This window comes from Nicotiana tomentosiformis, chromosome 9 (genome assembly GCF_000390325.3).
Source record: "Nicotiana tomentosiformis chromosome 9, ASM39032v3, whole genome shotgun sequence".
Classification (NCBI taxonomy): domain Eukaryota; kingdom Viridiplantae; phylum Streptophyta; class Magnoliopsida; order Solanales; family Solanaceae; genus Nicotiana; species Nicotiana tomentosiformis.
The window spans coordinates 91,842,918-91,864,688 of NC_090820.1; the positions used below are offsets into that span (position 1 = coordinate 91,842,918).

General features: G+C 35.1%; 2 protein-coding genes across 2 annotated transcripts; one reads left to right on the forward strand and one right to left on the reverse strand.

Annotated features, from left to right (window-relative positions):
- Positions 1-7,227: 7,227 nt before the first annotated feature.
- Positions 7,228-9,899, forward strand: LOC104095520 (peroxidase 72-like). Its single transcript, XM_009601661.2, has 4 exons — positions 7,228-7,547; positions 8,284-8,475; positions 8,729-8,894; positions 9,333-9,899. The coding sequence occupies exons 1-4, from the start codon at positions 7,320-7,322 to the stop codon at positions 9,743-9,745; spliced, it is 999 nt and encodes a 332-aa protein (XP_009599956.1). The 5' UTR covers positions 7,228-7,319; the 3' UTR covers positions 9,746-9,899.
- A 177-nt stretch (positions 9,900-10,076) lies between these two features.
- Positions 10,077-18,549, reverse strand: LOC104095521 (probable ubiquitin-conjugating enzyme E2 18). The gene is made up of 6 exons (XM_009601663.4): positions 18,431-18,549; positions 18,238-18,341; positions 14,293-14,395; positions 14,105-14,168; positions 10,646-10,734; positions 10,077-10,468 (listed from the first exon to the last, which is right to left on the reverse strand). Exons 1-6 carry the CDS (start codon positions 18,479-18,481, stop codon positions 10,373-10,375), a joined length of 507 nt encoding a protein of 168 aa, XP_009599958.1. The 5' UTR covers positions 18,482-18,549; the 3' UTR covers positions 10,077-10,372.
- Between the last annotated feature and the right edge of the window lie 3,222 nt (positions 18,550-21,771).

Sequence of the window (21,771 nt, forward strand, 5' to 3'; positions counted from 1 at the left end):
ATTTTAAGATTGACTTGAGGGCCGGTTACCATCATATTAGAATGGCTCATGTAAATATACACAAAATCGCATTCAGAACTCATTCTGGACAGTATGAGTATTTATTGATGCCATTTGGACTAACGAATGCTCCTTCTAACTTCCAAGGGTTTATGAATTCCATTTTTCATGAGTACCTTAGAAAGTTCATTTTAGTCTTCATCGATGATATTTTGATTTATAGAAGAAGTATGGAAGAGCATGTGCAACACCTTAGGATCACATTTAAATTATTGATTCAACATCAGTTATATGCCAAGAAAAGCAAATGTGTTTCTGCTGCTGCTAAGGTGGAGAATCTTGGTCATTATGTATCAGTACAAGGAGTGGCAACTGATCCAAAGAAGGTATAAGCAGTGCAAGAGTGGCCTGTTCCTGTTACCTTAACGCAATTAAGAGGGTTCCTAGGTCTAGTAGGGTATTACAAAAGATTCATCAGGGTATATGGTGTTATTAGCAGACCATTAACTGACTTGTTGGAGAAGGATAGTTTTAAATGGTCAGAAGTAGCTTCCATAACTTTTTACAAATTGAAGACAAACCTTACTACTACCCCTGTGTTAGCACTCCCTGACTTTTTACTACCTTTTTGTGGTTGAAACAAATGCTTGTAATGTAGGCATAGGAGATGTCTTGATGCAACATGGACAACATATACCTGAATAAAGGGTTATCCCTTCAGAACCTAGCTCTTTCAGTATACGACAAAGAATTGTTGGCTTTGGTAGTTGTAATTACCAAGTGGCGGCAGTATCTGCTAGGAAGGCATTTTATAGTAAGGACATATCAAAGGGCTCTTAAATTCCTACTTGAGCAAAAGTTACATACTGGTTCGCAGCTGAAGTGGATAACTAGACTAATGCAATTTGATTTTGAAATCGAGTATAAAAAGGGAAAGGATAATAAGGTTGCAGATGCCTTATCAAGGGTTCCTGCAGCACAGTTGGCTGCCTTAACTCTGTCCATAGTTAAAACTGACTTGTTCCAAATTATTGTAAATAGCTGGGAAGAATGTCGAGAATTATAACAACTGATCCAACAATTACAAACACAGAAGGGAGATATTAAGGGGAATATCTATGTGAATCAGCATCTTAGGAAACATGGTAAATTAGTTATTGGGCCTAATATTAAACTTAGGAAGGAAATGTTGCAACTCTGGCACGAGTCCCTTACAGGTGGACATCCTGGCATTGACAACACCTATAGAAGAATGCCATCTCTATTCTATTATAAGGGACTCAAGGAAGATGTTACAACTCTTATTAAAAGTTGCAACATTTGTCAGAAGAAAAAGTATGATACTTCTGCTTATCCGGGATTGTTGCAGCCTCTAAATATACCTTCCACAGCTTGGAGTCATATTCGCATGTACTTCATTGAAGGCTTGCCTAAATCTTTGGGTAAAACTGTCATTTGGGTGGTAGTAGATAGGCTTAACAAGTATGCCCACTTCATAACATTGTCACATCCATACTCAGCTTTTGATATTGCCAAGTACTTTATGGAAAATATATTCAAACTACATGGGATGCTGGAGGACATAGTCAGTGATAGAGACCCAGTGTTTACTAGTAAGCTTTGGCAGGAGTTATTTTTTATGCATGGTGTGACCTTGAGTACCTCTACTGCTTACCACCCTCAACCGGATGGACAAACAGAGGTGCTTAATAGATGCTTGAAAACCAATTTGAGGTGCTTTTGTTCTGACTCACCAGCATATTGGGCCAACTATTTGGTGTTTGCGGAATGGTGGTATAGTACCACCTTCCATTCTTCTATTAACACTACTCCCTATGAAGCCCTCTATGGACAGCCCCTTCCGCTTCACTTGTGGTATATGGTTGGGGATTATGAGTTTCAAGAAGTGGAAAGAAGCCTAGTTGCTAGGGAGCTCCAATTACAACTCTTAAAGTACCACCTTGGAAGAGCACAACAGAGGATGATCTCGCAAACTAATAAGCATAGAACTGATAGGCAATAACAGGTGAGGGATTGGGTTTATCTTAAAATACAGCCTTACAGACAGCTCACCTTGTCCAATCATCACTTTTACAAGTTGTCCTCCAAATATTATGGCCCTTACGTGATCCTGGAGAGGGTGGGGTCAGTTGCATATAAGTTATCCCTTCCTCCTGAACTTTTATTGCATCCCAAGTTCCATGTCTCTTTGCTTATGCTATGCCACTCTATTCTAAAGAAGATAAGTCACACACATGTTTTGGACATTTCTAATCCTTATTGTCCTACGCCCTTGGAGATATTGCAACACAGAATAGTTCAGAAGGGGAACAGAGTCGTGGTGCAATGGTTAATCAAATGGGATCAGATACCTGTGGAGAATTCCACGTGGGAAGATGCAAATGTTTTGAAGACTCGATTTCCATATTTCAGTTCCTTTCCTTGAGGACAAGGAAAATTATGAGGTGGGAGTACTTTTACAATCAAGCTGAATGAGATAGAAGAATACCCTTATAGTCACCTATAATTCTCTTTTTGTTTTACAGTTTGGTCTATGTTTAGTAAATAAGTTGTATAGTTATAAGTAATCCCTTGAAGTCTAGAGTTTTACACTTGACTCGAGCTATACCTGTTAATCGGGCCGGACTGACCCGTTTACAGCCCGGTTCAGCCCGATTCAGCCTGGTACTGTAGCGTGGGGGGCGGACTGGGATGGGTTTGGCGGGGAACGGGTTTCAAACGAACAGTTTTTTGATACCGGTGCACCGGAACCCGCTAGACCCGTTAACCCGTTAACGGGTTATTAACGGGATACATCCCGGTTCAGCCCGTTAACCCGTTAACGGGTTATTAACGGGCTACAGCCCGGTTCAGCTCGTTTTTTAAATTTGTTTTTTTTTAATTTTTTTTAATGGACCAACTGAAACTCCTGATATTGACACTTGTATTTCTGATCTACACAAACATTTAGAAACATTATATAATTATTATGCTAATATTGTTGATGCTTCTTCTGCTGTAGATGCAAATATTCCTTCAAGTTTAATTTCAACATCTGGGACCAGTGCTTTGGATGATAATGATGGTGTTGAAGATTATTTGATTTGGTTTACACTAGGGGAGCATCAACAAACCAGTAGCAGAAATATTGATGAACTTCAATTCTACTTGCAAAAGTCAGCAGAGCCCCGCACAAAGAAATTTCTACCACTGGGTTGGTAGAGGAGCAACTCAAATAAATTTTCTGTTCTTTCGACCATGGCTTGAGACGTGTTAAATATGCCGATTTCAATAGTCGCATCAGAGAGCGCATTTAGCCAAGCAAGGCACCAACTAGGAGATACCCGTCATTCATTGGGTAGCAAGGCTTTGGAAATTCTAGTGTGCTTCAGAGATTGGATAAGATCATAACGTCGAAATCAAGGGCGTGACGAGGTAGATGAAGCGGAGGACCAAGAAATTCGAGATATAATAGTTTATGTTGCTGATTCAACCAATGCCGGAAACCAAGAATCTCATGTTGACATGAATGAACTTACAAAAATGATGCAAAGCATGTGATGTACTATTTCTTTTCTTTTTTTTGTAATTGTTGTAAACTTTTAATTTGCAAGTTCAAAAATAACAAAATCAAAAAAGAACTTGCAACTTAATTTGAAGTATTATATATTATTCAATAAAAATATCAAATGAAAGTCTTCGGAACTTGATCCTTACATATTGCCTATTGGCCTTATTAAATAATTTTTTGTAGCCACTTACTTTCAAATTTTAATTTTAAAATTATAAAATTCAAATTTCAAATTTAAAACTTTAAACTTCAAAGTTTAATTCTAAGCCTTAAAGCTTTCAAACACTTAAGTATCAATAACATTGAATAAGAAAAATAAAATTTACTTAAAAAAAAAAAAAATTTCCACGGCCCGCTAACAACCCGCTAAGCCCGAACCCGGACGGACAAAAAAAAACCCGAAAAAGTACAGCCCGCAACGTTAAACGGATGGGCTATTTTTTTTATGTCCAGCCCGTCCCAACCCGCCCATTAAACACCCATAACTCCAGCACCTATATAGCCTGTAGAGAGGAGTGAGAATGTTATCCAATACAACAATATCTTATTTTACTTTTTCAATTAGCTTGTTTCTTCTTCGTTTCCTTCTTAGCTAATTCAGTCAATTACAACTCGTATCAGACATTTACCTTTTGTAATTTACGATCACGAGAAGTAAATATTCGTTCAACTGATCGCCACATAAAGCTATTAGACATATTAAAGTTAGATCTTGCAAATTGATAATTTTAGTGTGGTTAATTCATGTGTGGTGATCTGAAGGGTATGTGTCGTATTGGAATGGTGATGTTGTCAATCACATCCGTCACCTCTTAACTAGGACCTGGGTAGTCTTTATCATGGGCGGATCTATGTAGAAGGTTTGGGGTGGTACGCCACCCGGACGCTCGGGTAAAATTTTGAGCGTGTATATATATATATATATTTTGGTATTTTACAAACAGGTCGTTATATATTATATGGATGGCACCCAGACTTGTATGTTGGCTCTAGGTGTTTTCTTTCTTTACTTTCTGCTCCTTTTCTTAGTTTCTTGTATTTTTTCATCTTTTGATTTCCTTTCTTAGTATTACCACTTTGTTATTTATTCAATAATATATTTGCTTCTTTTTCTTTGCATTGATCTTCAATATTTTATTTGAATGTGATTTTAATATTTTCTCTTTTTATTCATATAATTTTATTGTTTCCATGATTTCAAAAATCTTTTATAATGATGGCATCAATAGACATATAAGGAGTGCATTTGATAATTTAAAATTTTATTTGAATTTTGTGCATCTAATCACATCATTCCATAGAGCCAGAGAATTAGATCGAATTGGACAAAAATTATTCAGTTTGATGATCATACATTTATTTATGTACCAAAAATCTTGTAAATCGAACCGAATTAATTCAAAATAGATCGAACCAAACCGAAGTGAACCGAATTAGTTCAAAATGGATCAAACCAACAAAATGTACACCCTAATTCAATCTCTTTCCCTAATGGTAGGTTTGCATTAAAAAGTGACACCCGTAGACGTCAAATTCTGGATCCGCCTCTGATCTTTATTGTGCATATCTATAGAGAGGCTAGTTTCGGTAGCTGCTATTTTAACCAATTTGGCCTTTGGTCAAATTCTAGTATTGAACGGCGTGTGCTTGTGCCTTCTAGCATTTCTTTGTGTATTACGGGAGATGTTGATATTTGATTCCCTTACTTGATTTCTAGCTAGTTTTGTTGCTTTGTTTCTCATTCGAAAGGGGGAAAAAAAAAAAAAAGTTAGACCATAAATGAGCTAGTCAAAAGAGCTGGTATAAGAAATTACACTATTTTTTTCTTTTTTTCTATTTTTGTGATCAAGGATCAAATTTGCCTATGTATTATTCGAAATTGAGTGACTTTGTCAATCGTTAAATTTTTTTGTTAAATATTATCCTTCCGTTAAGAAAAGTGCCATTTTTTCCTTGATATCTTAGAGTGATTCTAAATCATAGTCAATAAAGCCAAAGGGTACATTTGAATATTTTTCCTCCAAGAATTTGAACATAGTTTGTTTTTTTATAGTTTTCTTAAAAAAATTAAAAATATTGTTTGTTAATGGAATTTGATCAGTTTATGAAAAAAAAATTAAGAAAATCTTCAAGTCCAAAAACAGGTTTGGGCTAGTTTTTGGGTGAAAATCTTTGTAGAAATAACACCAGGTACTAATCTTGAAATAGCATCCCTGAGAATAGTTATGTGTGCATTTGTCCCAAGAAAATTTTTTCTTCCACTTACAAAACTTTAACTTTAAAAAAAAATACATGTTCAAACACAACTTTAACTTTCAAATTTTATTTTTCAACACAACTTTTAATTTTTTTTTTAAGTTTCAACCAAATCTATGTCCAATAGCTAGCGAAATCCATCCATTTCATTTTGTAGCTGAATTAATGGCAAGAAAAAAATACAAAGGATTTGCTAAAAGAAAAAATATAAATGGGATGAAAAAGTGTAACAGAGGACAAAAGTGAGTAATTTCGAATAGTACTAGAATAATTTTGGTCCTTTTCTTTTCAATAAACTTCAAGCTTGAGAGGTTTCTTATCCAACAAAGAATAAAAGAGAAAGAGAGAAAAGAAGAAGCCAATCTGCTTTACCAAAATATAACCCTATAATTTGGTGTGTAATTAACTGATCTAATGCGTTAGCAAAGGAGAGAAAGGTGGTCGATAATGGATAACCAGAAAGGGAATATTAGGTGAATTTGATTGGTTGTCGTCTCCGACTCCCTTCAACCAAATGCAATATATTATGGTTATTTGGTTGACCAAATCAACTTAAATTCTCATGCTTTTTAAATATTTTAATTAAAAAAATTCCTAGGTATTATGATACAAAAGATCAAGAAAAAGAAAAAAAAAAAAAGATCAAGACAAGGCCTATTCATGCATATTATTATCTAATCGATCATTTAATCAAGAACTTTGCCATTTGTCTCCCATGAATCATTTGATTAAGAATTAAACCTCATTTCTTTTTATTCTTCTTTTCATATTTTCTGTCTAGAAGTGGACTTAGTAACATTGATCAACTCTCTATAGGCTAAAAAATTGCTAAGTTATCTCATACTAAGATAAGGAGTCATAATATATTAATCATTTGGGATGCATTAAAAAAAGAGTTTAATTATATGTGCTAAGTGTGTAAAAGAAATTTTACATTTCAGATCATCTAAACAATAACTACAAGTAACTCTCCATATTCAGCGTGGAACTAATTATCTAGAAAATAGTAGAGACAACTTGCAATAAGTTAAAATTTTATTAATAGTATAAAAATTAGTTTACGCTATCAGTGTAAATAAGTTATATCTTTTGAAAAATGAGTTAATATTTGACAACTTGCAATAATATAGATTAAATTAAAAATTGATTACGCTATCAGGGTACAAAAATTAAATCCTTTAAAAAATGAGTTAACGTTTGAGAATTAAATAGCTGAATAAAGACCGAATCAAACATCATTACTTGTAAAGCACAAGTTCTACTTCACTAGATCAAAAAAGGTAAAAATATTAATATTTATTATAATCCAAACTAAAAAGCTACCCACTCCATCTAGTTGCATTGAACACTATATATAAAAATGTACACCATCTCAAATATTTCATCAAAACAAAATCGATTCTTCTTACATATATTAAACTTTCTTCTATATAACAAGTCTTTAGAACTTGACTCACTTTACAGAATACTATAGCTAAAATTTTGGCAAGAAATGGCTAAAGCAGTGAGCTTTTTCATGGTCATATCTCTTATTGCTTTTGCACCAATATGTTTCTGTAGCAAGAGCAATTATTATGGTTACTTATATCCACAATTTTACGACTGGTCATGCCCACAAGCTAAAGAAATAGTCAAGTCTGTTGTTGCTAAAGCCGTAGCCAGAGAAGCCCGAATGGCTGCCTCTTTGCTCAGGCTCCATTTCCACGATTGTTTTGTTAAGGTACGTATATTCATATATTCCTGAGACTAAAGATTAATGACTTTTGGTGCTTATTGTAAGCATGTGAATCCATGAAGCTAACATTTGAACCGGATTTAAGCTATGTTGCGCGGACTTTCCAAAATATTGTTAGTATCCATGTCAATCCTCCAAAAATACACTACTTTTGAAGGATCTGACACGCGCCCGATGACATTTTCGGAGAGTCCGAGCAACATAGGATTTAAGTAGAATTGAGTTCATGTAGAATATTATTAAGTAGCAACCACGTAAGAGTTCTTTTTTTAATAACGGTGATATCCATGTCAACTTGCGCGCACCTCGTCTATTCAATTGGTAAACTTGATGAATTCAATATTTAAAGTTCTTAGTATTGAACTTGCTATAGTACTTTTGAAATAATTAGTTCTGAATTTAATATTTGTTGATATTTTAGTGATTGTACACATTTACATCTATGTTCCATGTCCAAAATATTGGACTCGATGGAAGCACATAGTCTTGGTAACTTTACTACTCACCAAGACTTAAACAGACAAAAAAATATCAATTAACTTTTTTAGTCTCTATTGGTTTTTGAATCCTGATTTATGATTGTTTAATTTTCACCTAACTCATTGACCACTAGGCTATAACCTTTGGGCGCGGGAATAGTTAAGACAATAATTTGTGCGTTGGCGCGGTGTATCTAAAATAAAGCTAATTTATTTTGCTATTTCATACTATGATCATGTAGGGGTGTGATGCATCACTATTACTGGACAGCAGTGGAACCCTAGTAAGTGAAAAAATATCAAACACCAACAGGAATTCAGCTCGTGGATTTGAAGTAATTGATGAGATTAAATCTGCACTTGAAAAAGAGTGCCCTCAAACCGTCTCTTGTGCTGATATCTTGGCACTTGCTGCAAGGGATTCTACAGTTTTAGTAAGTACAATACTCCACTATTGTCTAGGGTTTAATTAAATCATATACTAATATTGATATATTGCAAAAATACGTATACTGTCAGTGTAGTTAAACCTTATTTATAGGTCAGCTATCGTTTTTATAAGATTACCATTTAGCAATATTGTCATAGAGATTTATCGATAATTACCTTACAAATTACTTAATGCATAAATATTTTTTATATTATCAATGCATACAACTTAAATTTATTTATTTATTATTTATACAGGTTGGCGGACCAAATTGGGAGGTTCCATTGGGAAGAAGAGACTCAAGAGATGCTAGTTTAAGTGGCTCCAACAATAACATTCCTGCTCCAAACAACACATTTAATACCATTCTTACAAAATTCAAGCTAAAGGGACTTGATCTTGTTGACCTTGTTGCTTTATCCGGTAAAAAGACATTGCTTAACTTTTAACTAGATTATCTATTAACATAGAGGTAGCAAATGGGCAGGTTGGATCAAATTTGGACTAGTCAAAACGGTTCAAATTATTAAAGAGGTCATGACGGATTATAACACAACCTGCCCAACTTTATATTGCTTTTAGGAGGGAAAAAAGTAAAAATTAATGTATTTTTAAATAATTAGCTTAGTTTCTTCCAAATTTACATAATCCTCGATTTTCCAATTCTCATGTTGTATGTTTCATTTCAAATTGCATTTTGAAATGTTTGACCTAATAGTTTGATGAAACATTTAGAGTTCAACATGTCCGATCAACTCAACAAACGAGTCATAACCTAACCAATTTTTAAACTTAAAATCGATTGATTTTGCTACCTCTAAGTATCACATGAAGTTAATACTAGAAGAAATTTTTCTACAGGGAGCCACACAATTGGAAATGCAAGATGTACCAGCTTTAGGCAAAGGCTATACAATCAATCAGGCAACAATTTACCAGACTATACATTGGATCAATCATATGCTGCTCAATTGCGGACTAGGTGCCCAAAATCTGGTGGTGACCAAAACTTATTTGTAATGGACTTTGTCTCCCCTACAAAATTTGATAACAACTATTTCAAGAATTTGTTGGCTTCAAGAGGCTTGTTTAATTCAGATCAAGTTCTTGTGACAAAAAATCAGGCAACATTAGAATTGGTGAAATTATATGCAGAAAACAATGAGATTTTCTTTGAGCAGTTCGCGAAGTCTATAGTTAAGATGGGAAATATCTCACCTTTAACTGGATACAGGGGCGAGATTCGGAAGAATTGCAGGATGATGAACTATTAAATATCACAACATTCAACATCAGACTTGCTGTATTATTATGCTTTTCTTTTAACATTATTTCCAGACGTTCCTTTCTGTTTAACTTGGATTGTCCTTTTCATAGTGTGCTAAATGTTAATGAATGGTTTCATATTTGTTTGAAACACTTACTATCTTTGCAATTAGTGAATAACATCAATTTTATCATTTATCAGCCATCACACTTCATCTTAATTATTGGATAAAAGTGAATCAAGACATGGAAAAGAGACTGCTGAAGATCATATTTAATATAGTTAGATGGACATAATAACTAGATAAGGTCAATAACAAAAAATAAGAAGGGAATAAATGAGGCAAACTTATTCCTCAGTACGTAAGAAAAACAACCAGAAACAATACATTATTCTGAGTGCTAACTTATTGCTGTTACCAGAAGGATTCTTGGTGAGGTATAATTGAGACTGCAGTATATGCAGTATAAGTCAGTTAGGTTCACTTACAACTAATGGACAGGAAAGGCCAATTTTGCACACATGTACATGTGCTGGCATTGATCCTGGATATTCAGAAAATGTTCTTCTATAGCATTTGATATCAAGTATGTAATCGAGTTATAATGTTGCCGTAAGTGTCGAATTACACTTGTTACACCTTATCATCATGGAACCACCACCTGGTTTCCTTTGGTGATCTGCCATTTCTACAGTTCTTTACATACCGATCATTATCGTCAGGGAGTTGCTGCACGAGTAATTGGAATGTTAAACTAGCAAGAGAAGCTCAAAGAAAGAATTCTGCGGATTACACAGTGTTTAAGTCTTTCAGAGAACAAAATATAAACAGGATCTGAATACTTGGTAAGGATAAGAGACCATTAAAAGAAGCTCAATTTGATTTAACAGACGCAACAAAAGGTACCTTCGCAGTTGAACTTGACAGCATGGAGAGAAGGCTAATGCATATAGAACTAACAGTCATGGCAGGCGACCACGAGTCATACAAAATATCTGCAAGATAGAAAGTAGTTATCAACTGCTGCTTTTACAGACACAACTGTAACTTAGTCCCAAACAAGGTGCGGTAGAATCCTCACTTGACCATGATTCTCTATTTAAATTCATCTCAGCCTCTTAGGCCAACATTATGCAGAATAAAAAGTACTAGAAGTTCCTACTACTAGTATAAGAATCTCTGATACGGCTAAAAGACTCCTAGAAAACATAGGACATAAAGTAAACAAACTAACGTGACTAAAATATATTCCCAACTAATTGATATCGCCTATGTAGATCTTTTTCTTTCATTATCCCTATCTTTCTGTAGATGATGCTTTTTGCAAAGGAAACACCTAGTCAACTGACCACGGCCTTTCTACTTTTACTTCCACAAATTAAAGAAAACAAGACTGCTATATAAAGGCATGAAACAAGATAACTCGAAAGATGGCATTCCTCTTCTATGTCTTATGAATCCAGAGGTCATGTATTGATAAAGTAGTCTGCTGACAACACCTGTGATGAGCCCAGTGTATCTCTCGCATCATCCAAAAATGAGGAAGCAAGTAAGAACTGGATCAAACATGACCCAGAAGACAATTAAACGACTCGATAGTACATTTCATTGCACCCCAACACCAACCCTGACTCTATCCCGTCAATGCTCATAAAACCTTCCAGATCTCGAATTCAATTTCTTAAATAATAATTTCATCCGCAGAACACCAGTAATCTTGAACTAATTGATTCATTTCAGTAAGCTCTCATAATAAATTCTGAAACCTAATTTGGTGCCATGTGATAATAAAAAATGCTGGAATTGGCTCACAAACCACTTAAAACAAAGTCCATCTGTAAAAGAAATATTTGGGACTGCGCTGAACCTAAGTTGTAGGATCAATATTAACTCTAATTTGCTACTTAGCATTATTAGAAATGAAAATTAGTAGAATAAGGTCTTTAAGAGATATTGTAGGATCTTAGTTAATAAAATAATATGTTGTAGGGAAGTTATTTGGGAGGCTGCATAATGCTAACATAACGAAATTCAGATATGGGAAGAATGAGTGAAGTAAATTTAGTTGTTTTCATCGGGATTCTGTTCCAGCCAAATGAGAAGTTAAAAGAGGACCAACTTTTGCCAGTCCTAAATGGAATATGTTTGTGACAGTTGGATAGAAAAAATTATCCTGGTCTTTTCTAATTTACAGAAACCGTTTGTCACAAATGACATTAGTCAGCTCCCAAATAGATTAAGAAGGCTATCAGTACTTCGTATGACTCTTCCAAGATACAATGATACAAGAAAGTAAAAGTAGATACATACCCCTACACAGTATCCTTGTATTATAGTCCGAAGGAAACAGTGACAAAATTTAACAACTCATTTCTCTCCATCAATCTGTAAATCTTATGCCATGCTTGATGCCAACAGTTATCTCTAAGTTTCACACACTTATTCAATTAACTTTTAACAATTGAAAGATGTATCTTACGGAAACTTATCATGTTGCTATACAACAACAACAACAACAACAACAACAACATACCCAGTATTAGACCCTCGGCTCAGGAAAGCATAAGTACCACATTAATGAAAATATAGACAAGAAGCGACAGTACCAAAAAGCCATATAAAAGCAGAATAAAAACAACAAGATAGTAAGGTGATCAACAATGAAAGAAAACAACGGTTAGTCATAAAAAACTACTACCAACAGAAAGCGAGACTGCGTGCCAATACTACTGTTGCTATATCACTAAATATCTTATGCCTAACGTTAACTACAATAGCGCCTTCGAAATTTGCACAGGAATGAATAGACTTACAAACCACAGCAAAAATGTTCCTTTCACAGGCCAAACAATAAGCTGGTCACTCATCTTGGAATGCAATTTAACCCAAGAGAAAACAAGGAAGGTGGGGGACAAACTAGCAGTCACATGGTAAATAAGAATTAACTAAAGTATTCTTTTAAACATCATTCCCACCCATTATTTCTGGTCTAATTGGTAGGCGTTTGGTTTTAATCTTAAAGGGTATACATCACAGTGACAACAACTTGAATAGCTGTCTTAGTATGAATATTTTTGTCTTTTTTAAATATACAGTACTAAAACATTATACAAGGATACAGACCTAGCTTTAAATTAATACTTGAATAGCTATCTTAGTATGAATATTGTTGTCTTTTTTAAATATACAGTACTTAAACATCATACAAAGATACAGACCTAGCGTTAAGTTAATACAGACCGCCCCAAGTTTATTGATCAAAGAATAAATTATAGCTGTCTTTCTCTCAACATGGTTATAGGGAAAAAAAGGCTACATGAGATAAAGATCACAGCTAACTTTAGATGCTAATCAGAAGATAAAAAAGAAAGAAGAAAATCAAGCTTATTCATGAACTTATAAGTGAACTTTGTCCTGTTGGTGGAGGCATGACTATAACATTGTTCAAAGGATAAAGCTCCTGGAGAACAACTTCCATGAGACAGGGAGTGATTAAAGGCAAAATCAAAGATTTCAACTAAATTATGCCTCCTAAAAGATAAGCACCAAGTGTATGGTGTAGCAGTTAATGATACTAGGTGATTTCTTCTCATATGTTTAAACCTTGGTGGTAAAGTCACTTGGTACCTATGTTGGTGGAAGACAGCAGGTACCTGATGAAATATTCAAGGCGTACACAAGTTGGGTCCGACACCACCATTATCCCAAAAAAAGGTGGAAAGTGGTAAGGTACATTTATTAAATTAAAGAGAACCTTATTTTGGAATATGAGAGGGATAGCTGCTACTAAGAGTTGGTGTTTTGTATTCGCCTTCTTAAGACAGATAACTCTAGAAAGTTAAAGAGATTAATAAGGCAAAGACGTAGAGCAAAAACCAATATTATGCCTGAAAAGAAACTATAGACTTCTCTGCAATTCTTAGTTGCTTATTCTACTTGGGCTAAGAGTCCTCTCAAAAAGTAAATAGGTCCATGTTTTTATTATCCGTCAAACATCATTAACTATTACTCTATAGCTGGAAATGAATCAACAAATATTACTGGGACATAAATGGGGAAGCGAACTCAATAACAAAAGCACCCAACCTAAGTAAAAACGCTGATTGACATTGCGCAACAATCTACCATTCGTACCAATATCCGCCAAGTTATTTTAGAGCATTGAGAAACCTATAATTCTTGGTGTCTATTCTTTAAGTTTCAACAGTCATATCAAGAATCATTCACTATATGATTGCCAAGGATTTTCATTAGAAGCTTCATCTCATGCATTCCAAATTAAGCCCTTAGGCTCGACCAGTGACCAAATCAATAAATTTCTTGGTGATAAGAAATAGAGGAGACTTGAGCCGAGTGAATAAATACCTAAACAAATGTGCCCGTTGCTATAGATATGAGGGTGCATGGGAGCTGGAGGCACAAATATCACCTGCATCAATGTAGTCGGCCATAATTAGTAGGATAGGAGTTCCAATCAAGCACATTAACAAGAAACAACATCTTTCATCCAATATGAGAATATCACTGAAATGTGTCGACCATTAAATATGCACCTGGGGAGCTTCCATAGGATAATGTTCTGGGAAATCAACTTGAAGCTGATAAATTTCATTAGCATACAGCGTTCCAGGAGCACCATTCACATCGATCACCCACCTTCTCACAAAGAACCGACATCAATCAAAAGTTATTGCAACCAAACGCCCTCATCTTCTAATAATAAAATTAAGAGCGAAACTTGGTATCTTTGGTATGATATAAAATTTTGTCCTTGATGAAATTAATGTTCCATTATTTTGTTAACCTGAATTGCAGAAAATGTTACTGATGAAGGAACTCGTTTTTTTGGTGATTCTCCACCAAAAAGGGAAAATAAATTTCGTCCCTTGTGGGTGAAAGTCATCTACTTTTAACAAATATCTCAACTGTTAATTCGACCAGCACAAATTCTTTGTTATTAATCTTTCATACTCAAAAATATCACCAAAACACTATGGGGTCTTTTTGTCTAGAAACAAGTTATGCAGGAATTATAATACATGGACTAGTAATACAGGAATGGTAATGCAGTATTTATTTTTTATCAGGCATTTGGTTCTTTATACTTAAAAAGGGACATATAGGGTGTTGATAATGGGTTAAAGGAAACGAACTAGGGCAATTTTGTGTTTGAGTTTTTAATCCATGTATTTTTATCTCTTGCTATATTAGGCAGTGGTGGAGCCACCTTAGTCTAAGGGGTGTCAATCGACCCCACTTGCGAGAATTCACTGTGTTTGTTGTTGTTGTATATACTATCAGCGGCGGATGTAGCCTTATGCTACGGGTCCATCTGAACCATATACATACATATATATATATATATATATATATATATATATATATATATATATATATAACAAATTTAGATCTGAACCCATAATTTTAACAGTATAATAGCTTTAATGTTAGAATCTAAAATGTTGAACCCACTAAGTTTAAATTCGGGATCCGCCTTAATACTATATGTTGAATCCCCTTAGCTTCTTCTTTACTTGTTTATATTTTGATACCTATGACGACCTGGCCGGTCGTCTTGAGAGTTATAACCCCGATCCCATATTAACTGTTTTCCCCGTATCCTTTTCTGCTATTGTGACTTGTCGGGAGGTTTCGTTTTGATTTTTGGAGTGTTTTGGGACACTTAGTCCCTAAACGGAAGCTTAAGTCTTAGGATTTGAACCGCAGTCGGAACTGTGAGAAGACGACTCCGGAATGGAGTTTCGTCGGTTCCGTTAGCTCCGTTAGGTGATTTTGGACTTAGGGACGTGTCCGGATTGTGTTTTGGAGGTCTGTAGCTCATTTAGGCTTGAAATGGCAAAAGTCGAAGTTTTGGAGATTTTGACCGATAGTGAAATTTCTTATGTCGGGATCGGATCCCAATTTCGGAAGTTGGGGTATGTCGGTTGGGTTGAATATGACCTGTGTGCAAAATTTGGGGTCAATCGGACGTGGTTTGGTTGGTTTCGGCATCGGTTGTCGAATTTGGAAATTTCAAGCTCTTTAAGTTTGAATCGGAGGATTGATAAGTGATTTTAGCGTTGTTTGATGTGGTTTGAGGGCTCGACTAAGTCCGTATGGTGTTTTATGACTGGTTGGTATGTTTGGTTGAGGTCCCGGGGGCCTCGAGTGTGTTTCGAATGCTTAACGGATTGAGTTTGGGACTTATGCAATTGCTGAAGCTGCTGCACCTGGTGTAATCGCACCTGCGCACTATGGGCTGCAGGTGCGGCGCCGCAGAAGCGACCATGGAGCCGCAGAAGCGGTTTTGGCCCTGTCAAGCTGGGGCCGCAGGTGCGGCGATGGATCCGCAGAAGCGGACACGCAGAAGCGTAAGAGGAGCGCAGGTGCGGCCCTTGTTCGCAGATGCGGACCCAGTTCCCATTAAGTGATTTTCGCACCTGCGATGGTATTTTCGCAGATGCAGTTGAAGGCTCGCAGAAGCGAGATCTCTAGCAGAAAAAGGGCTAAGTGCGAGGGTTTGATTTCATTCTTCATTTTTGGACTTGAGAGCTCGAGATTTGGCGATTTTTCGAGGGATTTTCAGAGGAAGCTTTGGGGTAATGATTCCTAACTCGTTTTTGGTTGTATCCCGTTAATCTATAGTTGTCTTCTCCATTTAATTTTGGATTTGGGGTTGAAAATTTAGGGAGAAGTTGAGAAAAGTTCTTAGGCCGAATTTTGGGATTTTGATCGAGATTTTGGTATCGGATTTGAGTAATTTTGGTATGAGTGAACTCATGAGTGAATTGGTGTTCATATTTTTGTGACTTTTACCCGATTCCAAGACGTGGGCCCGGGGAAACATTTTAGGGCGATTTTCTAATTTCTTGCTTTAGCTTTGATTTCATTAATTAGATTGATTTCTTAAAGTTGTATTTATTGTATGTAATTGATTTTGGCTAGATTTGGGCCATTCGGAGCCGGATATTCGTGGAAAAGGCATTGTTACCTATTGATTGAGCTTGGTTCGAGGTAAGTGGTTTGCCTAACCTTGTGGGGGGGAAATCCCCTTAGGATTTGGTGTTGTTATGATATGTGAGTGTCGTGTACGCGAGGTGACGAGTGCGTACACGGGCTATTTTTGGAAAAAACTGATTTTTACCGAGTAATAGCATGTTTTCATCTTATCTTAGTATACTAGCATGTGTAGTTATCCTGTTTGCCTAGAATAGCATGTCTACGTGTCCTAATTGCCTATTCAAACTCTTTGCAGCATGTTTAGTAAATCCCGCTTCTTTCTTGACTTGTACTTAGTCTAAATTATAGGTTTCTTAGTGTAACTGTTATATTTATTTGTTTGAGCAGCGTATTTACTTTGGGACTACGGGACGGTATCCCGGGAGATCCCCTGCATATTTACTTTTGAGACTACAAGGCAATTCCTCGGGAGTTCTCCCTGCATATTTACTTTTGAGACTACGAGGCGGTACCTCGGGAGATCTCCTTGCACTTTTATTTTGGGACTACGAGACGGTATCTCGGGAGATCCCCTGCTGTTTATCCTTGTGTTCTGCGTTGCTACTTTGCTATGTTCTCCTTGTTTAAATTCCAGTCTTTTATTATATTGTTATACTCTCCTGCTTATTTATTATAATACCAGTAGAGCTTTGACCTGACCTCGTCACTACTCGGCCTAGGTTAGGCTTGGCACTTACTGGGTACCGCTGTGGTGTACATAACGCCCTTTCCTGCACATGTTTTTCGTGTGCAGATCTAGGTTCCTTTTACCAGCCTCGTCCTTAGTTGCAGTCGTTGCTGTTTTCGAAGAATTTTAAGGTACATCTGCCCGCGCCCGCAGATCCTCAGAGTCCCCCTCTATCCCCCCTTTGTTGATTCTTCTCTTATTTCTATAGACACTGATGTATAGAACAGTTAGAACTTCGTAGAAGCTTGTGACTTACGGTGTTCCGGGTCTTGGGAGTGTCATGTATATTTCGAGAGTTGATTATTGTATATGCCGAGCGGCATCTCAATTGCTTATTAAAATATCTATTACTGTTTGTTAATTTTCATGTTTTTCATTTCATTTCCGAAGTATTAGGCTTACCTAGTCGTAGAGACTAGGTACCGTCACGACGATTCATGGAGAATTTGGGTCGTGACAATACCCCTTAGTGAAATTACTCGCTCCGCCACTAATATTAGGTATAAACTAATACATGAAGTGTTGTATTAAATTATAACAGGATTTCAAAAAATACAAGCCAAACACTGGAAAAAGCAATCCCAAATTTTACACCCTATCCTCCACCTTTACAAAATACCATATGTCAGCTAGCTTTATACAGAACTAGACACTGACAAAATCTGTGAATTCCAAAGTAAACCATTTCTCAAAATACTTAAAAAACAATAATGAATTAATTTAATCTTAAGTTCATCCAGTTCCATGGAAAAAAGAAATTTCAGTGACAAAGATTAGAAAATAGTAATAATAAACAGGAAAAAGGAAAGACCTTTGAAGATTATCGGAGGGTTTAAGGTTGAAACCAGCAGGGGGATTAACTTGCCACTCCACTAACTCTTTTTGGAGTCGATTGCATGCTATCTTGCTTAATGGCTGATAATTGAATTAATTAGTATAAATATCAAAATTACATGAAATAGAGAGAAATTATGAAAGAGAAAGAGAAGGAGAAGGAGAAGAACCTTGGGAGAGGAGTGGGAGGCGCTGGTCATGGCTTGCCGCGTTATGTCCATGAAACGAAAGAGAGGAATATGAATAGCTTGATTTTCAAGGTTCAAGAGTTGCTTTTGTAGTGTATTGTGTCTTTCAATTTGAATGTATTTTAAATTTTAAATATATTATAATATTTATTTAGTTATAAAGCATTTGAATTTTATAACCTTTAATATATCATATGTTAACTTTTAGCCCAAACTGTCCCTTATGTTTGGGATTAAGTTTAACTTTATTCTTTATCTATTGCCCTGAGCACTTATTGTCCTTTAAGTTTGCTAAATTTGAGCAGGTTTAGTTCACTTAAGAGTTTTTAGCCAAAATTGTCCCTTATGTTTGGGGGCAAGTCTAACTTTGTCCTTTATCTATTGTCATGAGCACTTATTGTACTTTAAGTTTGCTAAACTTGAGGAGGTTTAATCCACTTAGCAAAAGACTCAAACTGGTGGGTAAAAAAACTTTCAGTACTTAAATTTTGCAGAACCGATGTAGTGAACCTAAATCTGTTTAACGGGTCGGGTTGACCCGGTTTCGGACCGGCCGGTGGAAGGGGGCTGATAATTGAACTTAATATTTTATTCTTTCTTTATACGAAAAAAAAAAAAGCATGTTAGATGGAGTAATTATTATAATTAAATGAATTTACTCCTTTTTATTACAAAATTGGAGGAAAAGAAATCTCTCGTTTGTCACATTTTATGTAAGAGTAAGTTTAAACATGTTTGATTGAGATTGAGTTTAAAGAAAAAACATGTCCCCTTTCTGGTTTTTTCTTTAAAAACAAATTGCTCGTATGTTGTAAAGTGCTTTTCTTTAATGTTTAATTAATTTTTAAATTCTTTAATGTTTAAAATATTCAAAAGCAGTTGTACTAAAGTAAGTTGTGCCGCCACCGCCAGCTCCTTTGACGCAGCAGCAAATGTTTTTTTAATCCAAATGAATACAAACTTAAATAATTCCAATTAGGGGTTTACATATTAAACCGACAAATCGCACAAATCCGATAATTCGAGTCAAACTGAGAAAAAAAACTGATTATGGTTTGATTTGATTTGGTTTGGTATTGGAAAAAAAAACCCGACCATATTTGGTTTGGTTTGGTTTTAACTAAAAAAAATAAACCGAAATCAAACCAACCCGACATGATATGTATAAAAGTTTTAAATATATTTAATACATAAAAATATTTATGGTAGTGTAGTTTATAAACATTTATTAAGTTTTTTCATAATTTTATCTTTTAACGTATTATTTCAAGCTTGGACTTATATTTTTTTGGATGTTCCAATAAGTTTTATAGTCCATAAATGTTAGTAACTCAAATAAATCCGAAACCAAAATCAAATCAATATTAATGCTAATAAAATATACTCAATTCAATTGTACTATGAATGAAAATAGTGTTGGATATCTATTTTTTAGTTTTTCATGATTTAGATAAAATGTATAACTTATTTTTCTTTTAGTGGTTAGTCATGTAAATAATAGTACTTATTAGTCATAATTTTAAATTATGTTTGTTTTCATTATGGCTTATTAATAATATTTATTTTATGCGATTTTATTATCTTTATTGTTGAATATTTTAGTACAATGCCATGACTCATCTCATATTTATGTTATTTTATTGAAAAAATACCTTATATAGTTCTGTCGTACTAGGATTAAAGAAATATTTGGAGAACAAATTTTATGTTTTGTGCTATGAAAATTTTATGGAAAAAAAAACCGAAAAAACTCGAAAATTCGAAAAACTCGAAAAAAAATCGAGATTAAAAAATCCGACTTTTATGTGGCCACACCAACCCTTTCGTTCTTATCGCTCCGGATTCCGATCTATATGACCTCCGGGCGGTACAAAGTAAACCTCTTCCGTAGAAGCGGGTTATTGGTTTGATTTAGTATTTAAATTTAATAACCCGATACAATTAATTTGATTTGGTAATTAAAAAATCCGAACCAATCCGACTCAAGCACACCCCTAATTCCAACTATAACATAGATGTCATAGACACCAAACCTAGCCAATAGGCAATGAATGAAGAAATCCCAACCAAATATTTTTCATTTACACACCCCTCTGCCCAACTTTGTTTTGCTAGTAAATTCGATCTTCTCTAGAAAGATCATCTTGTTGCAAATTCAAGATATTAGTAGTAATTTGTTCATTTACATGCAGTGGCGAATTCATAACATGGAGTCAATGGATTCTGCTCTTTATTTATTATGTCAATTAATTTCATAATCACATATGATATATGTAGTTTAAGACGGTATTTTAAAAGGTGTGGGCGTAAGTCGAAATGTTTTATATATGCCTCAAAGAGGCGTAAACCCCAAGGTACGGGGACAGATATTTAATTTTTAATATTTCATAAAAGAATATAATTACAGTAAATATTCTTAAATAGGTAAAATTGCATAAGAATTGCAGAAAATTATAAATAAGTAAAAATTATATATAGATGTGCTTCATCCCCAAAAAAAATAATAAAAACAATCCATTATACGCTTTTTACAAGTACAAGTAACTTGAGTTGAAAAAAATAAAATTTTCAACATGAAAAAACAAAAAGGATGACTAGCCTTCAATTTGAATTTTGAACTTGCTACTACGGAGGAGAATTGAGTTTTTTTGTATTTGCAAAAGAAAATTGACTTTTTAGGAGATAGTAGCAAACTAGCTGACAAGATAAAAATTTGGGAAAGAAATTTTGAGTAACTAGAAGCTGACTTTTGAGAGTTTGAGTATTATATTAAGGATTTACTCAGCAAATTTTATTTTAATTTGAAAAAGTCCCTTGGGCTTACGCCTCACTAGAAAAAACGTGCCTCAACGTCCGGACGTACGCACCGAATTGTTAGACGTACGCCTCTTGAGACTTTCGCCCCCACCATCGCCTCGGGCCATTTTCGGTACGCTTCGCCCCAGAGCTCGCCCCGAAAACATCTTTTAAAATACTGATTCAAGATAAAAATAGTAACTTTTTGTTGAACTAGCCCGTCTAGTCTAAAACCGTCACTCCTAGATATTCTTTTTATAAAGACCATTAATAGGAAAGGATGGTGTTGTTTGGCTGGGTACGTCATCAAGAGTGCTCAAAATTTAGGGCATCATCTTAATGTTCGGCTTTAGGCCATCAATTTCGTTGAGCCGTTCCTGTCTAGTATCAACTCAATTAAGGCACGAAAAGAACAGAAGTGAATGAAAGTAATGTACTGTTGGCTAGCTCAAATGGAAGGAAAGGAATCTGATTACCTGCAGATACTAAGATAAAAAAATTCAATTTTGAAATGATAGATTCTGCGA